Source organism: Abramis brama (genome assembly GCF_963993115.1).
Source record: "Abramis brama genome assembly, chromosome: 20".
Taxonomy (NCBI): Eukaryota; Metazoa; Chordata; class Actinopteri; order Cypriniformes; family Leuciscidae; genus Abramis; species Abramis brama.
In genome coordinates, this window is record NC_139982.1 from 11,338,033 (window position 1) to 11,359,160 (window position 21,128).

The 21,128-nt window shown below is 39.8% G+C and overlaps 1 protein-coding gene across 5 annotated transcripts in view; it reads right to left on the bottom strand.

The window, feature by feature from the left end:
- The window catches only part of kif21a (kinesin family member 21A), a 65,231-nt gene extending 44,612 nt beyond the window's left edge, over nt 1-20,619 (bottom strand). For all 5 annotated transcript variants that reach the window (XM_084094329.1, XM_084094328.1, XM_084094330.1 and 2 more), the window contains exons 1-2: nt 20,292-20,619; nt 788-1,010 (exon numbers count right to left, since the gene is read on the bottom strand). In XM_084094329.1, coding sequence (XP_083950455.1) covers nt 788-1,010; nt 20,292-20,335 — 267 coding nt within the window. In that variant the 5' untranslated portion in view covers nt 20,336-20,619. The remainder of the gene's footprint in view (nt 1-787; nt 1,011-20,291) is intronic.
- Nucleotides 20,620-21,128: the final 509 nt, after the last annotated feature.

The following is a 21,128-nucleotide window of genomic DNA, read 5'->3' on the forward strand; positions in this document are numbered from 1 at the left end:
TCTACTGCGTTTCAGATTTTGTCACATTATGATGTAATATTGCGATGATAGATGCCTCTGCAGAATCAGATCAATGCCTACTTCTACATCATCATGTATTTGGCCCCGCCCACTGGTGCGTTAGTGAGATGAGAAGGAGAGAAGAGAGATACAGGATCACTGGACTACAAATAACTTTACCTTCCAAAGGAATGTGGTTATCTATTTTCAACTGTGTGAATGCCTCAGTTGAGCATTATTTGTTTGTTTCGGTGCATTTCACTGTGGGTTCTTTGGCCAATCAGTCGCAATTTCGGCGCAGGCTTTGCAAACAGACTTTTACTATAAGATATGAACTTGACAGTAATGCCACAACATGTATATAACAGTGTTAATTCTAATGCCTGATCTGTGATCAGTGATTTCTGATATGTAATGATTCATTTACAGTCAGATGTTCTTTGTCTATGTGTCAGTAAATCAAAACAGTGACTAAATGGTCAATTTCACATTGTTTCTCTTAGTAGCATGAAAATGACCTGTTATTTAAATTGTGATTAAATTATATGCAGAAAACGATCAAAGAACCTTCCCTTTATAATCACTGGACACAGCGCGGGTTTATCAGTGACTGAGTGCACCTCAGGAAACATTATAAAATAATGAAAAATGCAGTTAATAACCCCTGTAAACAATCAGTTAAACAGTTCCCTTTAAATAACGGTTCACTCGACATTGCGTCAGTAGCTTCGGCTCCCTGAGATAGACGGGATTATATAATATAAGATTTAGGGAAGGAAACACAAACCTGTCCATAGGCAAATATAGTGGCATTATAACCCTCAAAACATCCTTCGATGAGTTTCTCAGTGCAGTTGGCATAGATGGTGTCCTGCATCGAGTCCATGTCAAACACGTAGTCGTACGTGAAGGCCTTGTCCTTTCCCAGAACCACCTGGGGTTCGCCAGGGGTCACAAATGTACAGATGTGGCATCCTTCAATCTTTTCTTTTGCCAGCTGAGGACGAATCCTGTGACAGAGAGAGACATGAAATGTACAAAAATAACATGCCCATTCAGACGCTGAATAACAATGAGAACCTCCTGATGTGTTGATGAAGTGCAAATTAGTCATCTAAAATAAGCCTATAATCACTGGGTGTCTCACTGCACAGAATAAAAAGTCTACAAATTAAATGAAAATTAAATATTTGTCAATTTGACCTAAACAATACATCCTCACAATCAGCAAGATAAAGAAAAACGAAGATCCAATACACACTACACTCACGTGCTTCACAATTTTATTGATTTTATAACATGAAACACGCGTACAGTTCCATGGAAAATTCACTGCAATAGGAAAATGCATAAATTTGCCATTAACAGCGTACAACTTATTTTCGCTGTGAAATAGCCTACATAATAACGCAAGACAGTTTGATTTCAAAAGAGTAGGTATAACCAGTATCACTGACCATATGTAATATGAGGTATCATTAAGAGCAAGAGAGAAGGAGATGTGCTGTTTTCTAAACTACAGTCTGAAAGAAATATTTCAAATAATTATTAATGCATTAATGCATTATATGCATTATAAATGTGGAGCTTACGGTAAAATTATGCACAATACTGGCAATCGCGAACCGAAATTTAGGCCCTGAAAATATACTTATTGAGTATTGATACAATATCCTCAGGCAAAATATCAGAATTCTATGCTGTATCGATTTCCCCCCATTTACTATGAAAAAACATATTATATTCAACATTACATGTACTTCAATGTATTGTTCAACTTTATTAGTAAAAAATACAAACCACCTAAAAGAAATTTACCCGAGTGTCACTTTACTTGAAAGATTGACCGATAATCAGTTTCACCAATATATTTTCCGATATTTAAACATTTCCCCTTTAATGTAAGAATGTTTTATTGTTCACCAGGCAAACATTGTCAGTCTGATCACTCAGAAAAGTAACTTCAAACCTTTTTTTAACAAGCGGCATGATTTGAGGTATCATTAATGTCTGTAGCACACTAAGTTAATACGTTATGGGTTTGTTTAAAATCACCAACCAGCAGTAAAAGTGATGCTTGGTTTCTAAAAAACACCACTAAAAAGAGACACTGATGTCATTTTCTGTGCGCACCTGACAGCAGAGGCTGAGCCTTCGCTCTGACTGTGAGAGAGCGCTTTTGTTCAGAGCACAATTCACTGACAGAGGCACAGAGAGAGTATTGTGTGTGTTTGATACTGGATCTATCCTGTGTTGCACAAGAGAGTGAGACAGAAAGAGAGAGACAGATATGTGGGTGATAGACACATGAGCAGAGGATGGGTTACAGACAGTCTGTAAGATCTGTACTGTTTGAGTTTCAAACCAGGACAACATCACATAATTCATTTCACAGTTCTATTATGGGTGACATAATAAATAACGAACAGACTGAAATGTGTGCCAGCATTCACTAATCTCTACATCTGTTCTAAGTAGCAATGTCTGATTTGAATGTCTCCTCCTGAAGGATCCCAAGGGGTTCCCAGGCCAACTGAGAGATATAATCCCTCCAGCGTGTCCTAGGTCTGACCCTGGTCTCTTCCCAGTTGGACATGCCAGGAGCACCTCCACTGGTAGGTGTCCCGGAATAATCCTGACCAGATGCCCAAACCACTTGAACTGGCTAATTTTGAAAGGGAGTCTCTCCTGGATGTCTCCTATAACCACGTTTCCACCTAAATTACCCGGAACAATTTGTTCCAGGAACTTTTTTTCCCCCAGACCTGTTGCTAGCCGCGTTTCTACCGCGGTCTAAAGTACCATGAAGATTAGGCAAATAGTCCAGTGATGTAGGACTGCGCGCGACTTTACAGTTCCCACTGGATTTCATCCTCTGAATTTAGGATTAATAAAGCCTGAACCTCGTCGTCGGTCCATCTGTCGTATTTTTTAAACTCCATTGTTGATTCGAATAGCGGACGACTGTCACTGCACGCACCGCAACAGATGGTGGTTGAATAAAATGCTGCGTGGACTGGAGTCAACCAATCAAAATGCGGCATGAACTCAACCAATCAGCATGTTCAGGGCCCAAGTCCCACCCCTGAAAGTTCCTGAACTTTGAAAAAGTACTACCTCGCGAGCAGGGACTTTCGGAGGGGGAAATATTTACCCGGAACTTCATTTAGACCCTGGTTCCTGTGGTGTAAACACACCGAGTACCACCCCAAAGTTCCTAGTTCCTGGGGAAAGTTTCTGTGGTGGAAACGCGGCTTGTGTTAAAGCTTCTCAGCCCATCTCTCAGAGTTATCCCAGACACCCTCCTAAGAAAACTCATTTTAGTTGCTTGTACCCGCAATCTCATTCTTTCTGTCATTACCCAAAGTTCATGACCATAGATGGGGGGTCAGAAAACAGATCACTTAATAAACTTGGGAGCGTAAGAGCGCAAATCACACTCTTGCCGGGATGATAATGTCATGCTCTGTTTCGTTCTTTAACACCACTAGAGCCTCCCGTGATGGATGCTGAGGTAGGTTTGGTAAGCAACCGGCAACTGGCAACTAGCAGTCCTCCAGAAAAGGGTGAACAAGGAGGAGGCTCCATCACAGCCCATTTTTATGCAACTTTTCCTCTTACACTCTCTTACAATACCTTTGCTTCACCACACCAGTCCGGTACCACAATCGCATTACTGCCATTGCTGCACCTGACTATCACCTGAACTGCCTTCACTTGTGAACAAGACACCAAAATACTTGAACTCCTCCATCTGGGGAAGCAACTCACTCCCTACATGATGTGGGAGAACCGTTTTCCGGCGGTGAACGATGGCTTCAGATTTGGAAGTGCGGACCAATATCACCAGGCAAGGTCAGCAAGTTCACGTCCTGACTTACAACAGCCTGGACCAGCCCAAGCTTCTCCCATCTAAGCCATCCGATGGTTTGCCAGAAACAACAGCTCGAAGCAGCCTCTTCCGTCATGGAGGCTTTGAACAGATCTCACGTGGATTCTATGTCTCTTTAGGATGACAGAATAGCTTCTTTGTTCTTTGTTCCGGCAATTTACCAGTAAGGGAAGTTGTAACATTACCAGTAAATTACCGGTATATGCGCTGTGTGAACGCAGAATGAAGTTTACCGGTATTTTGCACGTACGGGGTCAGAACGCGATGATGTAAGCAGTGATTTGGGCCAATCAGAAGCCGTTGAAAGAGCCATTCATAAAATTATGATGCAGATGACGCGTTTACTCAGCACTGTTTACAAATGTCTTCAAATTGGAGTGATACCGAAACTAAAACTAAACATCTGGGCGGATGAAGAGATTTGTCAACAACTATAGAGGTCACTTTCAGTTAATGACATCATCACAGAGTTTACCAGTATTTTGGAACTAATGTGTGAATAGTCTGTTACCAGTAAAAAGCCAGAAAGCTGTTGCTTGTGTGAACAGCATACATTTGAATTTACCGGTAAAGTCGTTCTGACAATTTTACGGTAATTTACCGGGATTGCTGTGTGAAAGGGGCTATTGTGTTTGTTATGACCATTCCATGCTGAATACAGAAGTCCAACAACAGAACACCACTCGGGTACATTTCAGGCAGGCGCTCTCTTCCAGGTCTCTCTGTTGTCACCAACATGGGCCTTAAAGTTGCAAAAAGTACTACAGAGTCCAGGTAGTACCTCTTCCAGAGCCACAAACAAGGTCTCCAAGGCGGCTGGATACTCTGGACTCCGGTTTGGCGCATGAGCACAGAACAGTCAGAATCTTGCACTCCTCAACATGAAGTCGCTTTGAGGAGAACCTCTTGTCCGCCTGGTTAAACTTCAAAACCATGATGATGAGTCAGGGACTTTTCCGAAACATTTTTGGCCCCTCACACCCTGAGCAACTGCAGTGAAGGAGAGTCCAACCCTATGTCTAGTTCCCTATATCTAGTTGGTGTCGCTCAACCTCTTGCACCAACTCCAAGTCCTTTCCCACCAGAGAGGGTCACATTCCATGTTTCCACAACTAAGGACCCGTCTGCATCGGCCCCCTATTTGTCTGCCACCCTTTGTACAATGCACTCGTACCCACAAGGGGAAGGGCCCCACATTGTTAATCATTTATTTTTTGGGCTAAGCCCTATATCTATGGGCCCGAACCTGTAAACAATTTAATAATTTTACATTTTACATAACTGGTGATGTAGGATATAATATGAACATAAATGCTATGGATAACACCACAGACTAAACTAACAAGCATAATTTTAAAAAAAGAAAAGAAATTACATATAAATAATTGCATACTAAATATCCAATACAACTCAATGTCCAATATTGGCTGATTCAGTATCCCATGTCGACCAATGTAAATAAATAACTGAGCAACCGTGACACATCTTAAGACAAATGTTTGAACTAAAGAATTACACTAAAGAATGTTTCAACTGCTTTAACTACTGGCAAGATTGTAGAGAAGCTTTATTACCTACAACAATTTAAATTGCTGTTTGGCTATTGGTTAACATTAACCAATCACCTGCACAGCCTAACATCAGCCAAATAGTAAAGGCAACATGAAAGTAGAACATTTTACATTTTAATAAAAGATTGTTTATTTTGGAATAATATGAGAATATATTTCTTTCAGATGGTGTAGTTATTGCATCTACTAAATTTAAAAGAAAAAATAAATAAATAATTACAGGACTTAAATTAAATACTTTCCCTTCCAACAACCTGAAATCTTAATTTGCAAAATGAATACATCAAACTAAACAAACAAACAAACAAACAAGTACATCCGGCAATTCAAATGATGCTTTGCAAATTGATTCCAATGTGACATTTTATTTAAAGAAATGGGGTGGGTGGGGGGGGGGGGGTGGGGGGGGGGGGATATAACTTAAAATAGCAACATCTGCTTCAACCAAAATAGTGAAACTTCACCCCATGTTCACTTAATTGTGATAAATGAAAACTGACTAATATAATTACAAATATGATGCTAGTTAAAACACTCTGCAATTACTGAGAACAGACTAAGAGTTAATGTTTTCCTCCTGAAATTAGACGTCTGAGGACAAGTCTCCTCCTGTCATGTTCATGTCCCTAAGGCAGCTTCACACAGTCTGTAAATCATTAAAGCATAAACTTTCACTGTAGCCGGTAGCATTTTATGAGGAACTTGGATAATCTTTCCCTTTCCAAACCCTTTTCCCTTTTCCTTTATATCTTTATAGTTGAACTTGAAATGAATCAAAAATGGACAAAAACTAAAATTACAGCACCAAACTAGGACTGCGTAAATATAGAAATTGTGGCCAATATCATATATATATATATTTCTTTTTTAATTTTTTTTTTTTATGGTCAATAACTGATGGTGAATATTATCAAGACCAAGTCATTCTGTCTGTGTGGCTTTGTTGTTGATGCTGTTTGTTTGTTTAACAGAATCCAGGTTTTCTGCAGGCATCAAACATTATCATCATTTTGAAATGAGCCCAAAAATGCTGATTGCAAATGGCCATAGTGATCTTTCTGCAATTCACATTAAACCCAATGAGAGCAGTGTAACAAGAGCATGCAAACCACTGAAGGAGGAAGACACAAATGTTTAGTAGATTTTACTGTGCATGGACAGTCTTGCATTATGCAGGAACCAGCACCTCTCCCTCTCTCTCTCTCTCTCTCTCTCTCTCTCTCTCTCTCTCTCTCTCCCTCTCTCTCTCTCTCCCTCTCTCTCTCTCCCTCTCTCTCTGAGAGAAAGTGTGTGGTTTTCCAGACCGAATGTAGGCCACTCCTGGATCTACTGCTGTTTAACCTTAATTCCTCATTCACATGCACTCATGTCTGAGTTCACAGCGCTTATTGAGTTTCAGCTCAAATCAATGATTATTATAGCATAATCCACATTCATGTTTCTGACAGAAAACTCATTAATGACAAAAACGGCCATCACAATCTTTATCAGAAATGTTGCTGTTTGCAAGCCTGTGGTTTGTTTTATATTTCTGCTCTGCATTATCAAAATGTATATTTTTTGTCATTTCATAAAACTGTGACTTGCTATATGTGAACCTACCACACAAAATCTCCAGAGCTGCTCACAAACATTTCAGCATTTTCATTTGGAATATGTATCTTATTAAAAAAACAATGATCCTTTGCCAACTGTTTTCAATGTGACATTGTAATTAATGCCAACTGCTTTCAATGTGAATATAAGTAAACATCCAACATCAACTGATATAAGATATAGCAACAACATTTCAAAATATTAAATATTCCTAAATATTAAACGTTTAATATTTGATCCATTATACAAGGGGGACATAAGAATGTGAACAGTGTGACCCGGGGTTGCAGACTGTGGGAGAGACTCGAGAGCGAGTCTCTATGCGACAGAGCCATTGATGCAGTGCAGTGAGGCGGCACAGCTCTTCACATTCACACACTCACAAACACACACAGCGTGTGTGAGAGCCAAGAGACCAGAGCGGCTCACTCCAGGGAGAAGACCCTAAATACAGCCTCAGATATAACGGGAGTAAACACATATCAGATGGACACAGATGCATTCTGGGATACAGCAGAACAGTCTGTCTGAAATAATCGGCCTGTTCTTTTCTGTCCTGGCAGTTTATCAAATGTTTCTAGTGAAATCAGTCTCAGAGACATTTGGAAAAACATGAGAAGGCAGAGGCCAACAGGTACGACGGGTGAGAGAGAGAGAGAGAGAGAGAGAGAGAGAGAGAGAGAGAGAGAGAGAGAGAGAGAGAGAGAGAGAGAGAGAGAGAGAGAGAGAGAGAGAGAGAGAGAGAGAGAGAGAGAGAGAGAGAGAGAGAGAGAGAGAGAGAGAGAGAGAGAGAGAGAGAGAGAGAGAGAGAGAGAGAGAGAGAGAGAGAGAGAGAGAGAGAGAGAGAGAGAGAGAGAGAGAGAGAGAGTGTTCTTTAACTAGAGCACAGTGTCCAGCTCCATCTAAATGGGTTTGACTTGTTGCCATTTACATTACAGCAGGAGTGTGTAGAGCTGTCAGACTGATGCTTCACTGGGTTCAGGAGAAAGATACCGCACACATCCCTCTTTACGAGCAGCATTACACGTCTCAGGTCAAAACACATCTGTGCACCAACATCATTTAATCTGATAAAAGAAGAGCACTGAGAGGAAACAAATGTACTAGTTCAATGAAGACTGTAAAGACAGACAGACAGACAGATAGACTGATGTTTAATACAATAAGACAATATAATAAAGTATAATATACAGTACAGTATATATCAGCAAATCATCATATTAGAGTGATTTCTGAAGGATCATGTGATCCCATATAAAATATCTTCAAATGAAAAAGTTTTTTGAAATTGTAATATTTCACAATATTACTGTTTTTTTGTTGTTTTTTGTCAAATAAATGCAGCCTTGATGAGCATTAGAGACTTCTTTCAAAGACATTAAAAATATCTTAATTAATCCAAACTTTTGACTAATCAACAGGCCACCGAGGTGAGAAACAAATCCAGCATGTTAAAGGGATGGTTCGGAGTAAACTCAACCTAGGGTCCTTTGCACCATGACCTCGAGCCAAGTTCCAGGAATACACTAATATTTTGTTGGTAGTACCAGTTTGCAACAATTATTAGTTAACACTAAGTTGTAAACACTTCGGAAAAAAATAAATAAAAAATGTTTGATATACTGGCTTTCTGCCAGGACTTTTACATGCTTTTCCCAAATCACTGAAATGACCTCGACGTCCGGGTTAGCCGTAGCATTAGCCATCAGTCAAGTGTTATTTAAATAAACTCCTGATGTACTTACAAAATGCCTCGTTTTATGAGTACAGAACCTATTTGTACTACTGTAGAAGTTTGGTACCATTCTGGGCATTATTAATGGGGTAATTTACCAGATACATCATAGGATCCATTAGCGCTGCACTAAGCCATCCAGCTGATATCTGTAAATAAGCTCTAACTTTAATAATGTTCGACCAAGGGAAAAAGGCTTCTGGGGGGGTGTTTGGCTCGAGGTCATGGTGCAAAGGACCCTAGGTTGATTTTACTCTGAACCATCCCTTTAATGTGTTTAAAATGAACATTTACAGCCCTAATATACAGCATGTTAAACTCCAGCTTAGTATAATCTTCATCTTCCTGTTTTCATTTAAAAAAAATAATTTATTGCACATTCAACAATGTATCTAAATTGTAATATATAAAAATGTCCAGGCTAAGAGAGCCCGTGATTATCATATTCCACTCTGTGGCCATGAGGAGGAGAGACTGAAGCACATTTAGAAACAGTGTATGATGACATCTATCTTTATGTGCTCTAGATATATACATAGACTGGACTGGAATCTGTTTGCTTTTGCCCGAGCGTTTATTCATCACTCAAGACAAGGCGTTTGAGCTCGAGGGAAGGTGATGGAATGAAGTAAAACTTGTGATGCAAAACAAACAGAACAAAAAGGCCCAGAATGTGAAACTCAAGCACGCATGAAGTGCGTTCGCTGGGCGGGGTGAACGTGGCAGAATCACCACACGTCTGTTCTGCTGCTTTCTAGACAAACTACAATTACAGAGCGCAGATCGTGTCCCCGCCGCAGACCGAGAGCGTGTCCACATGTGGAGTCTGGAGGACGTGACCGTCACAGGGGTCACCACAGACAAACAGCTCCAGCTCATGCTAAACATCTACAAAACACAGAGGAGAAACGAGACTCGTACAGCGAGGCTTTCAGATGCTAACACCAGGATATGTCAGTTGGAAATTTTTATTGGATAATACAATACAATATTATTATTATTATTATTATCTAATGTTAAATTATATAATTATATTATCTATATATCGTTATAAATAAACTTAAAGTAAAATGTTGAAATTAAATAAGTTGTAAAATAAGTCATCAAGTTCGCACTGACAGAACAATCACACCAGTTTATTTTAATCCAACCAAACATGCCAAGTGTGAACACACCCTAAATTAACACTGCCCTGCAGAACAAAAGGGAAAAAACTTACTGACCCCAAACTATTTTACATTTCTTTCTGGTTTAAAGTTATTCTGGTCACGTTTTAGATTAAGGTCCAATTCTCACTATTAACTAACTACGACTTTTGCCTCAATAAACTCCTAATTACCGCTTATTAATAGTGTAACGACTGAGACAAATCAGACACAATTATTTGTTATATGTAACAAATAATCTTTAAAACTCACTCTGGGATCCCATTCCCCCAACAAGGGCAAGAAGGGTCTTGGTTACCATGACTACGATCAGATACGTTTTATTGCTGTTAATTATGTGGTCATGTGGTCAAGGCAGAGACCATAGGGAAGACAGAAACAGACCTCAAAACAGACTTTGCTGCATTCATTTATAGACAAACTGATCTATAGATCAACATGCAACCCAAAAAATTGTGTGAAAGATTTACTGTCTTGTGTAGTGTCTTTTAATTCTATTATTTTTTTGATAATGTGTATTTTGTTATAGAGCCAACGGTCAATGTAACCTCACCTATACCATGTTTGGTCTCTATAAATTGGTACTTTGAAGATCGAAATGATTGTGTACATGATATGCCGATAGCTGCGCAACATATTAGTATTACAAGAATCTTTCTTAGTTTCGTCATCAGAAACAAATGAGCACGCTTAAAACAAAAGATTCATAAATCGACCACAGAGGAATTTTCCCGCTTGGAAAGTCCACCTTTCTCATTGGTCAAGCAAACCCGGAGAGGTGGGGCCTTTCTCAGGCTTTATTAGAGACAAATTCACAGTGACCCTCCTCTCTTCTTCCGGCCTCTACTGCGGCTTCTTCGGGTTGATGTCTGTGGGGACCCAAGGGCCGTGACCACAGCCTGCTATGCCTTCACTCTCCCTAAGGAGTCAGACTGTATTTTCTTCAATCCAACTCAGTGGAAAACTGCAACTTTACCATCACTGAATGGGCAACCATCATCTCTTCCGACTTCCTCACTCCTTGGTTGCCTGCGTGGCCTCTCCAGCCCAGGGCCGAAAGGTCACAATCTGCATGTGGTCAGCCATGTGCTCATGGAGAGAGAGAAAACCTTCAACCAGAACAGAGTCAAACAAACCCCTCAAGTTCACCAACTTTTCTTCATTCAACGACGCATAAATCGATTGAGACTCATGGAACCATCGACATGTTTCCGCTGTAAAGGCCATGCAAGTATACATTTAATGAGATGATCTGAAAATGATAAGCTGATGGTTCTTTTCATAGTTAAATGGATCTTTTCCATAGTTCCATTTCCTGCTTCCGGTTCCATTCTGTCACTCACCATTTGATTTATGTATGTATGTATGTGTGTCAGAGCATGTGAGCGGAGTGGAGCGGTGAGAATCTCAGCTCATCGCTCACGGAACTGTTCACCCCTCCGCTCCCCCGCTCAAAGCTACATCATGCCGCTCCGCTCATTTTCGCTCAGCGCTCAACGCAATTTGCTTCGCGCTCCACTCAAATCGCCCCCCGCTCGCTCCAAAAAAAAAAAAAAAAAAATCGACATGTATATCACTTGTAGCGGTCCCCAACCTTTTTTGCGCCACAGATCGGTTTAATATCAGACAATATTTTCACGGACCGGCCTTTAAGGTGTGGCGGATAAATACAACAAAATAAAATGATACGAACGGCATAAAAACTGGGGTATTTTTTTTTGCCTATAATAATAAACGTGAATCCAATAGGCCTACTAGCAACTTTATTAGCAGCGTCCTCTAACATCGCGCCTAAAAACAACTGAGAAAGTCTGAACACAATCAAAATGCCCCCAAAAGAAAAAAATCTCCATGTTTTCGGTGCTGATGCGATGTAAGGGTGGCGCTGCTACCAATAAAGCACCTAAAAGCTGTCACAACGAACCGGCAAAATTAATGATTATGAATATGTAAAATATAGCAGAAGACATTTTAATTGTTTACTAATAAACCAGTTTTTTTTTTATGTCTGTGTCGGCTGGAAAGATGCTGACTCGCGATCTTCGCAGTAGTGAACGGGCCAGAGAGAAATGCACATTTCATACGGATTACATAAGAGAGAAGTCTGTTTTCTTTCGTTTTGAATTGTTCTGTTTAAAAGTAGACATTTCAAGCTTTATATATATGTCTCAGGTCTGTGAGGCAAGTAGGCTATACGCTGAGTTTCGGTTCATTTATGAGACAAGCTCCAGTTTCGCCGGCGCCTTCGTGTCGTGATTATCTATTTTCTAATATATTCACTTCTAATTTATTAAATCCAGACAATTGGTTGATGAAACATTGATTAAAATTAAGATACAATTAATACAAAACGAAATTAAATTTAAAGACAGGCTTTGTGCTTTCTGTTTGAGGTCTCTGTGAAAGTTTTATAAAGCAGTCTTTTAGTGTCGCTTTCAGAGCGCTCACGTCCGTAACGGAGAACTGTCCAGTCTGTAACATTGTTTTTTTTTGTGAAATAAATTTCTAAATAAATGCGACTTATAGTCCAGTGCGACTTAGGCTAGGCCTATATGTGTTTTTTCTTCTTCATGGCGCATTTTTTGACTGATGCGACTTATACTCCGGAGCGACTTATATTAATAGTAGGCTACACCTGTATGACTTCTCATTTTCCTTTTTGAAGTACTTTTTGAACTCCATTATTGAGCTGAAAATAGTCTACTGTTGATGACTGTGCAAGACAGATGGATTCAGGGTCAGGCTTGACTGAGCATGCTTCAGACTCGTGGTGTGAGCGGAGCGAAATTGGAGCGGGAAATAGGGCGACTCTCCGTCCTTTTGAAATTGCCGCTCTGTCCAAGATCCGCCCGCTCACGCTCCCCGCTCGCTCCCGCTCCACTCCGCTCACATGCTCTGATGTGTGTTTAGTTTAGTTATGTTTGTGATTTAGTTAATAAAACTTGTGCACAATACGTATTTGGTTCTGATTCTCTGCTTGCAACAAAGTTTACTTTACGATTTAGATTTTGACTACAGGCTCTTAGTAGCACTGTACAGTAAGAAAGACATTTCCCTCCCCCGGAAATGAATATTTCTTAGAATTAATAAACAATTAACGCTGAGTGTTCACGGGACGAACAGGTGGGTTGACTGTAATATTAATTTTACTACATCAAGTTAATTCTATTAACTGATCCAAATATTCATAATCAATTATAACAAGTTATGATTGATTATTAATATTTCTTTGAGCTAACTTGTTACAATAGTTAGTAAGGTAGTTGTTAAGTTTAGGTATTGGGTACGATTAGGAATGTAGAATAAAGTCATGCAGAATAAGGCATTAAAATGGGTTTATTTTATAATAGCCAATATCATAGTAATATGCTAATAAGCTACTAGTTAATAGTGAGAACTTGACTTTACTGCCGCTTTAACTTAACCAAAGCATATTCACAAAATTAACATAATATTGCAACTTCCATTTGCACAAAAGGCTGTGAATGAAGAGAACTTGACTGTGTTAGTCATGAAGGTGAATTCTGTTGTGTAACTCTTCCCATAACTCGAGTCGTGCCTTCTCTTACAGTCGTGTTTTCATTCTAATGTTATGTAGACAGACTAGTGCTGCACTTGTTGCACTTAACTAGCCTGGATGCCAGCCGAACTTAGCCCCGCCCACAACATTTGAGGTCGGGAAGTTCGGTCTGGACTTGATCCGTTGTGGAGCAACTACGAACCAGAGCTGTTCGGACCAATCAAATTGTCAGGGCGGGCTTTATACGATGATGGACAGATGATTAACAGTAACGTAATCATCCACATCACCAAAGAGCGCTTGGGTTGAATTAGTTTACAACAAAGATGGCTGCCGCTGGAGAACTGAGATGTGTAGATTCCGCCATCGCGTCTGTTATAGAATATATCGACAGCACATTCATTTTAAAAGAGGAACAGAGAACCGCAATCAAGGCATTTGTCGATCGGAAAGATGAATGAAGAACATACGTCACTTACTCCGTTGCTCTGATTGGTTGTAGGCAAGGGGGTAATCCAGCACCCGGAAAGCGTACCTTCTATGGGGGCCGCCATTGGCTAACAAGCCATCTCCTGCTGTTAGCATCCCATTGACTCCCATTCATTTTGGCGTCACTTTGACAGCGAATAACTTTACATCTGAGGCGTTTAAAGACTCCATTTGTCCATTGTTTATTTCTAAAGAAACAAGACTCCAAGGCTCCATTACCTTGTATGTTACGTTATGGCCCCGTAGAAGCAGTTTTTGTAAAAATAGGCTAACGATTGCGTCATAACCACACGACTCTCTGTCGCACAGTGGAGAGATTACCGTATAGACAGGAAGAGAAGCTTGCATTCAATCGGGGGGACGTGGAGGCAAAAAGTCCGATAAAGTCAAGGGAGAAGCCCATAGAGAGTCATAAAGTTGCTCCTGCTCCTAGCTCATAGACAGCTCCTACTCATGCTCTCCGTCTCTGCAAGTTTCGGAAGGGAATGATTCAGATTTCTCTTGGCACAGCTACTAGAAGACTTACAACTGTCAGACGGGTTGCTCACGTCACATCTACGTCGTCAAGCTCAGTTTGAGTCTGCGCAGTACGCTCAGCCATCAGGAAGTGAGTGCTTTTAATTGACTTCACTTTGAAGTCTATGGGGTCGCTGTGTCCATTTCGTTTACTGTCTATGGTTGTAGGTCTATCCAATTGAGTGCAGAGGCATTTTCTTTCCTGGTTCGGTTGAAACACGCCCCATAATCACAGCCCAATGGAGCAGTATCAGACTCACATTCTGACTAGAATCTGAGAATGACGACGTCAGGCTACCACTTAACAGTATTTTCCTTGATTCCAATCAAGCACTTTAAAAGCATCATGGTGAACAGTGCGCATCTGAGCACTCAGCCGGAGGAGATAATAAATTCTTTATCATCTTTAATATTCAGACTAATAGGGCCAATAACTATAACATTAAAAATGAGCATATATCAGCTGATACTGATATGGTGGCCGATATATCATGCATCCCTAATATTTATTATGACTGTATTTCAGTGTCATAACAACAACGTGCATCAGTGGACTAACTAGATTACCATGAGGAAGGACATGAGTCTGTGTCTGTGAGAGAAGAGACGCTGACTCACACGACAAAACTGCACCGTCACACACAGCTGTCTCTCACACTCATGTCACGATCTACTGTTCTGCTGCCAGTCCTGTAAACACATGTGTCGCGTTTGCATTCAGAATTACTCTATATATCCACACAATGAGCTTGTTTATCGAAATCTGTCACGCATCTTCACTAGATAAAGGCAAAAACACACTTTAAAATACACAGAAGGTGAAAAAAGCACAGCTGATTTATTTTCAAACTTGTATGCATTTAAACGTTCAAAAATTATGAAAAATAAATGAAAGTCAAGATTTTTGGTGCAGTCAAAAGGAACAAGCAGAATATATCAATAGAACAAGGATCACTGATATTTTGGGGGGTAATATTTGAGTATGTACTCATTGTGCTTTGCAATTGTGAATGTAAATGTGTTTGTGTATTTGCAAACTCAAAAATATGAGTTTGTGAATTGCTGTTTGCAGATATATAAACTTTTTAATGCGAGTGTGAATTAGCTTTATTTGTAAATCAGATTTTGTAAATAAACTGATTTACATTTTTTAGCTAAATAAAAATGATATCTTTGTCATTTTAACTGTAAATTTCTGCTTTTGAATACAGTGTTTTTTATTTGTACAAAAATCACAGGTATTGGTCATTAGTCATATTGGCCATTTGTGTTATCATCAACCTATATGGGTCTTTCAGTGGATGTTGCTGATACCATATTCTGATAGTCAAAGGCTGTAATGCACTGAAATGAAAATTCTGGGCCAAAATCAAAAATTCAGGATGCACTTGACCGAAAACTGAAACTAAAAATAAATAATAAATGAATAATCAATTAATTAATCAAATCTGTTTAACAATAATCAACACTAAATTAGCTAAAACTGAATTGCACAAACATTTAAATTACATAAGGCAGTTTTTATTTCAACTTTTTAATAACAGAATTATATTTACTCCACTCTTGGAATATAAACATTTAAATGACAATAAATGGTAATAATTTGTTTTCACGACAATATAACCACTTGAGAAATGTATAAACATGTATCCAATTTTCCCATCTCATGATTTTCCTTTTATAAGGTTTGGCCTATGTATTGATTCAAACTCTTTTGGATGAATGTTTCAGAATTGCTTAGTTTGGTTAACCAAAATCACGTGTAGCATGTTTGGTATTTATGAACTCCAATTTTCATTCCCTATTTATTACTTTATACATTACATTTTGCTAACTCTGTGACGCATTAGTATAATAAGAATCTTGAAGCTCCTCTTAAACACCCAATCAAATTACCTATGCAAATGCCCTGCCAGAACACAGAGTCGTAAAGTTTCCCTCCAAAGGAACAGCTTCTGATTGGCTCACTTAAATCCAGAGGGTGTGACATCTTCACACTTAAGAGATCACTGACCACAAGATCACGCATGTTCTCTGTTTTTTCTGAGGAATCTTAATGTGAAGATGATGCTGAAGGAGCCCTAAGCTTGTGCCAGGCTGCGGCCTTGTCTTTCCATCCACCAAAGATCCTCTGACTCCCACTGGTTCTCTCTCATCAACACAACATCAGCAAACTGGAGCCTCAACAAATTGCATCAGGACTCATTATTTGATACATTAAGTATCCTTCCCCTTTTAAAGAAGGGCGTGTTAGAACTAAACTGATGGTTTGCTCAAGGCTGTTCATCTGCTGAATTTCAAACAATGCTATAACTTCTTGCTCTCCTGTATTCTGCTTCAGCTCTCTTTCCCTTGGTAAACTGCATGCATAGATTAGTCTAAGTGTTTAGTCTAGTTAATAAAGTCTTGTTCATCTCACACGTAAAGTTGTTTCATGCTTATATACTGGAGTCCCTAATCATGCAGATTTTGACTACATGCTCTGAGTAGAACTGTACAGTATGAAAGTTATACATACCCCGGAAATTAACATGTCTTAGAATTAATGTTGTAATTGAGAATTGAGTGTTCATTGGACGAACAGGTTAGTTCATTGTGGTATTAAAGGTGCTCTAAGCGATGTCACGTGTTTTTTTGTTTGTCACATCCAGCAAACATCTCCTCACTATCCGCTAGCTGCCTGTCCTCTGAACACACTGTAAAAAAACACGGTCCCTGTAGACAGCCCAGGCTCCACAAACGGCAACAAAAACAAACTAACTGGCCCAGCCTGGACCACGAAACATAACAAACAGTGTTCCAGCCAATAACCAACAAGCATGATTTGGGAGTGGGGGTGGGGGTGGGGGGGTTAGTGCGTGTGCACATGTAATCCTGTTTGGTTTATCTAAATGGTTCATGACTGTTTCAGGAAGCACTGAAGGGAGTGGGAGGGGACGGCATGAGGAGGAGGGAGGGTCGAGCTAGCCTCCATTTTGTTTGACAATACTTCGAACGTCAACAAGAAGTGACGTCACCCAACATCGCTTAGAGCACCTTTAATTCTGCTAAATCAAGTTAATCCAATTAACTGATCCAAATATAGGCCTACTGTAATTGAGACATTCAAGAAACTCATTACGAACAGAGAAATGTAATGTCGGATCGGGATTCGAGAGAACGTGGTTTACCGTTAAGCATGAGCGGTACATGAGCGATTGAGCGGATCGAGATATTGAGCGGATCGCACATGCTCCGTCACTCTGACTGGTATTGACTTTAATTTCCAGTAACAGACACCGAGATTTGACTTTGTGACCAGTAAACTATGAACGCATCTCTGTAGACGTCTAAGACACTGAGATCTAAAGAACAGATTCATCAATAAATCTCTTCTTCCATTGATCATCTGTCAGTCAACTGTCTACTTTTAGCACAGAATGACACTAAAACCACTAACACACACACACACACACACACACACACACACACACACTTTCAACTAAAATCCTTATACCTGAAACAATTTTTGGTAAGTGTCTGAGGCTGATGCTGACACAGCGGTTCACACACACACACACACACACACACACACACCTGCCGTCCTCAGTTGTGCTGGATGCCGTGTGTATGTGCACGATTACATCTTAACTAAGGACTTTCATTTAGAAAGAAAAAACAATGAGCTTCATTTAAACAAATAGAGTGAATCTCGTAAACAGTCTCAGATTTTCTTCAGCTTGGTTTAAAGTGGCTTCTGTGTGAGGGGTCTCTATGTATTGGCTACACAATTCGGCTAATTTTCACGAATGTGACCGCACCTTAATAAGAAAACATCTATATTACTGCAATTGTAAACTATTTCTAATAAACTATCAAATAAATAGAAGAATTTAAAACAATAGTAATAGCTTCTCAACCGCAGTATCAGGCATCAGGTCACATGGGCCACACAGTCTTCACTCCCATTGGTTGTCGGCACATCGCCATGCTGTGCGTTTGCATTCAATTGAACTTTGCATCGCCAACGTGCTCGGCCGCTCAGGTTTCCAACTCTTGGTGAAAATGAATGACGTAGGCCAAAAACACGTCCTCTCATCACAAATGGAATCTGGACGTGCTGCATTTCATCATGTCCGACCTGCGTCAGTCACTTTACTGTCACTCAATCCTCCGCAGGGCGGCGCTCAGTTTTCTAGGCCCTTGTGTTGCTTTGTTTTCTAGGCCCAGTCTATTGCTTTGGGCTCTCGGTTGAAATCGAGTTCAGGCCCCCGATGCCAGTGGACCCCCATCCCCCCCTCTAAGCAACGGCCCTGCTCTCCCGTATCCTCATGGGATAGTAAAGTGTCCATCATATGCGCACTACTCCTTTCACGTTCTAATTTTCGCTTACTATACAGTAGGGATTAGGGAAGTGTGCAAGTTTGGATGAAACTGCACTTGCTGCAACTGAACTACACAAACACAGTCTCAAAACAAAAAATGAGCTTCAAAAAAAGTAAGAAGCATCTGTATTCGATAGGGGTGTCACAATATGTCGCAATACAAAAATGCAACAATATGTATCGTGGATAGTGACAATATTTATTGTGTATAGTTCACCCACAATAAAAAATACTGTGTGAGAAAGAATTCAAGTTCACAGAGTTTTCGTGTCAGTACTACATTAAACTACTGTATAATGTTGAATATAATGTTGAATATAATGTATAATAATGTAATGGGGGAATATTTGTGGGTCCTGATTATGCCAGATATCTTCTGTTACCAGTAAAAAGTGGCCTACATTATTTTAAATATATCTAGTCAGTGACAGTACAAGCATATTCGTCTAAAATAATTCTGTATTTTCAGGTCCAGAATCATGAATATTGTTATTCCGGTGTCTCTATTGTCCTGTGCATTGGGTTTCCAGCACTTAGTCAAAGCCTATTCATTTACACACACAATGTAATACCAAATTTAGCATTTTAATCAACAGTAAATTTTTGTTAATCTCTTATCATATGTCTTGGAGTATCGCAATAATATCGTATCGTGAGTTCAGTATCGTGATATGTATCGAATCGTGACATGAGGGTATCGTTACACCCCTAGTATTCGCATGTAGAGTATGTTGTTTGCCTTATGGTCACTGCAAATCACTGTTAGTCAAAACCGTCCCATCCAGGGATGACAAACACACGACTTTGCCGTTGCTTCTTTTATCCACCTTTTTCCGAACATGCCTACAGTGTTTAAGATTTGGGAAGCACATCCGGTTTGGGGAACTTCCACTCAAAAAGAGTGAAAAAAATCATTTCAAATCATAAGGTTGCACTACAAACAATCCTTTCACTGAATGAGCTGTAAAATTTCCTTCATGTTTTATCAACAGCGTTACGCTTCGTATTTCAGTGTGATATATGGTATCACAAGAATATCTGTGGGAGATTTTGAAAATGCTTATTATTCGCGCAAAGCATCATGGGGCGTGGGAAAAAGTTTGCGTCGCGTTTGTTTGCCCCGCCCTTTGTGAAATCTCATTGGTCAAATATAATCCCGGACCGGTTACACATGAAATATCCTTTCTGCCTGGAAGTGTAATTTTGTGCGTATCTAGGCGTTTTCAACATAGACAGAATTTATGTTGCTGAAAACTTCCCATCGGAAATAATTTTGAAATAATTTTGCAGTGCAAAAAAAAAATCTTCATGTTTATGCAAATCACAACATACTCTTAATTGTTTCTATTAATTCTAGGGTGAATGTGCTTCGCACACGTGCATGGGTGCAGCAGGTGACAGCATGAGTGCACATCAGTAACGCACACTAGCTAGTGCCCTACCTGAGCGCCACCCGGACTGTGCTCTCGTCCTGTCCGCTTGACATGATTCAGATCTTCATCGATCGCACAGCAATCCGATCGATCCTGGAAGTGCGCAGCCTCTATGCGGCGTTGACCGAGCTCAGCTCATGTGCGGATCCCCTCTGCCATGTCTCAGGCTTTGAGTCCCTGCACCAGCTACAGCAGAGATGCAGCACGATCACGCATTCTCACTCGCTCATGCAGCGCTCCTGTGCTGTGCGTGTCCTGGTCTCATCTGATCTACATACTCACTTCATGAGGTCCCAGCCGCAATGCGTCACCAAACCACGCCTCCTTCACGACCCCTGGAGGGTGACGTCATTATTCGCATGCAAATCTGTCTATTCGGCTTCTTATTATGATAGACATAATAGCAGTAGAGTCTAGGTATAATTCCTTATCAGATTATATGTATTGATCTCCGAACATGCAGATATTAGTTGCAGTGATATGCCTTGTACTTTTTTACTCTGAAGTCATTTCTGTTAAATTTATTTGAAACCTAATTATTTTATCTGGTCAAATTCATACACAAAATTAAATATGACAAATCTAAACCATGTTTTAATATATATATTAAAATAGTTTAATATAGTTATCATGTTACTAAATGTGTTTTGTTGATTTGGCCTCTCATAAATAAGTAATATATATGTGTGTGTGTGTGTGTGTGTGTGTGTGTGTGTGTGTGTGTGTGTGTGTGTGTGTGTGTGTGTGTGTGTACAATTTCATGTAACTGAAGAGGAATAATTGGTATGTCATTTATTTATTTTTATTATTAATTTTAAAATAGATTTTTTTTCTAAGATAAACATA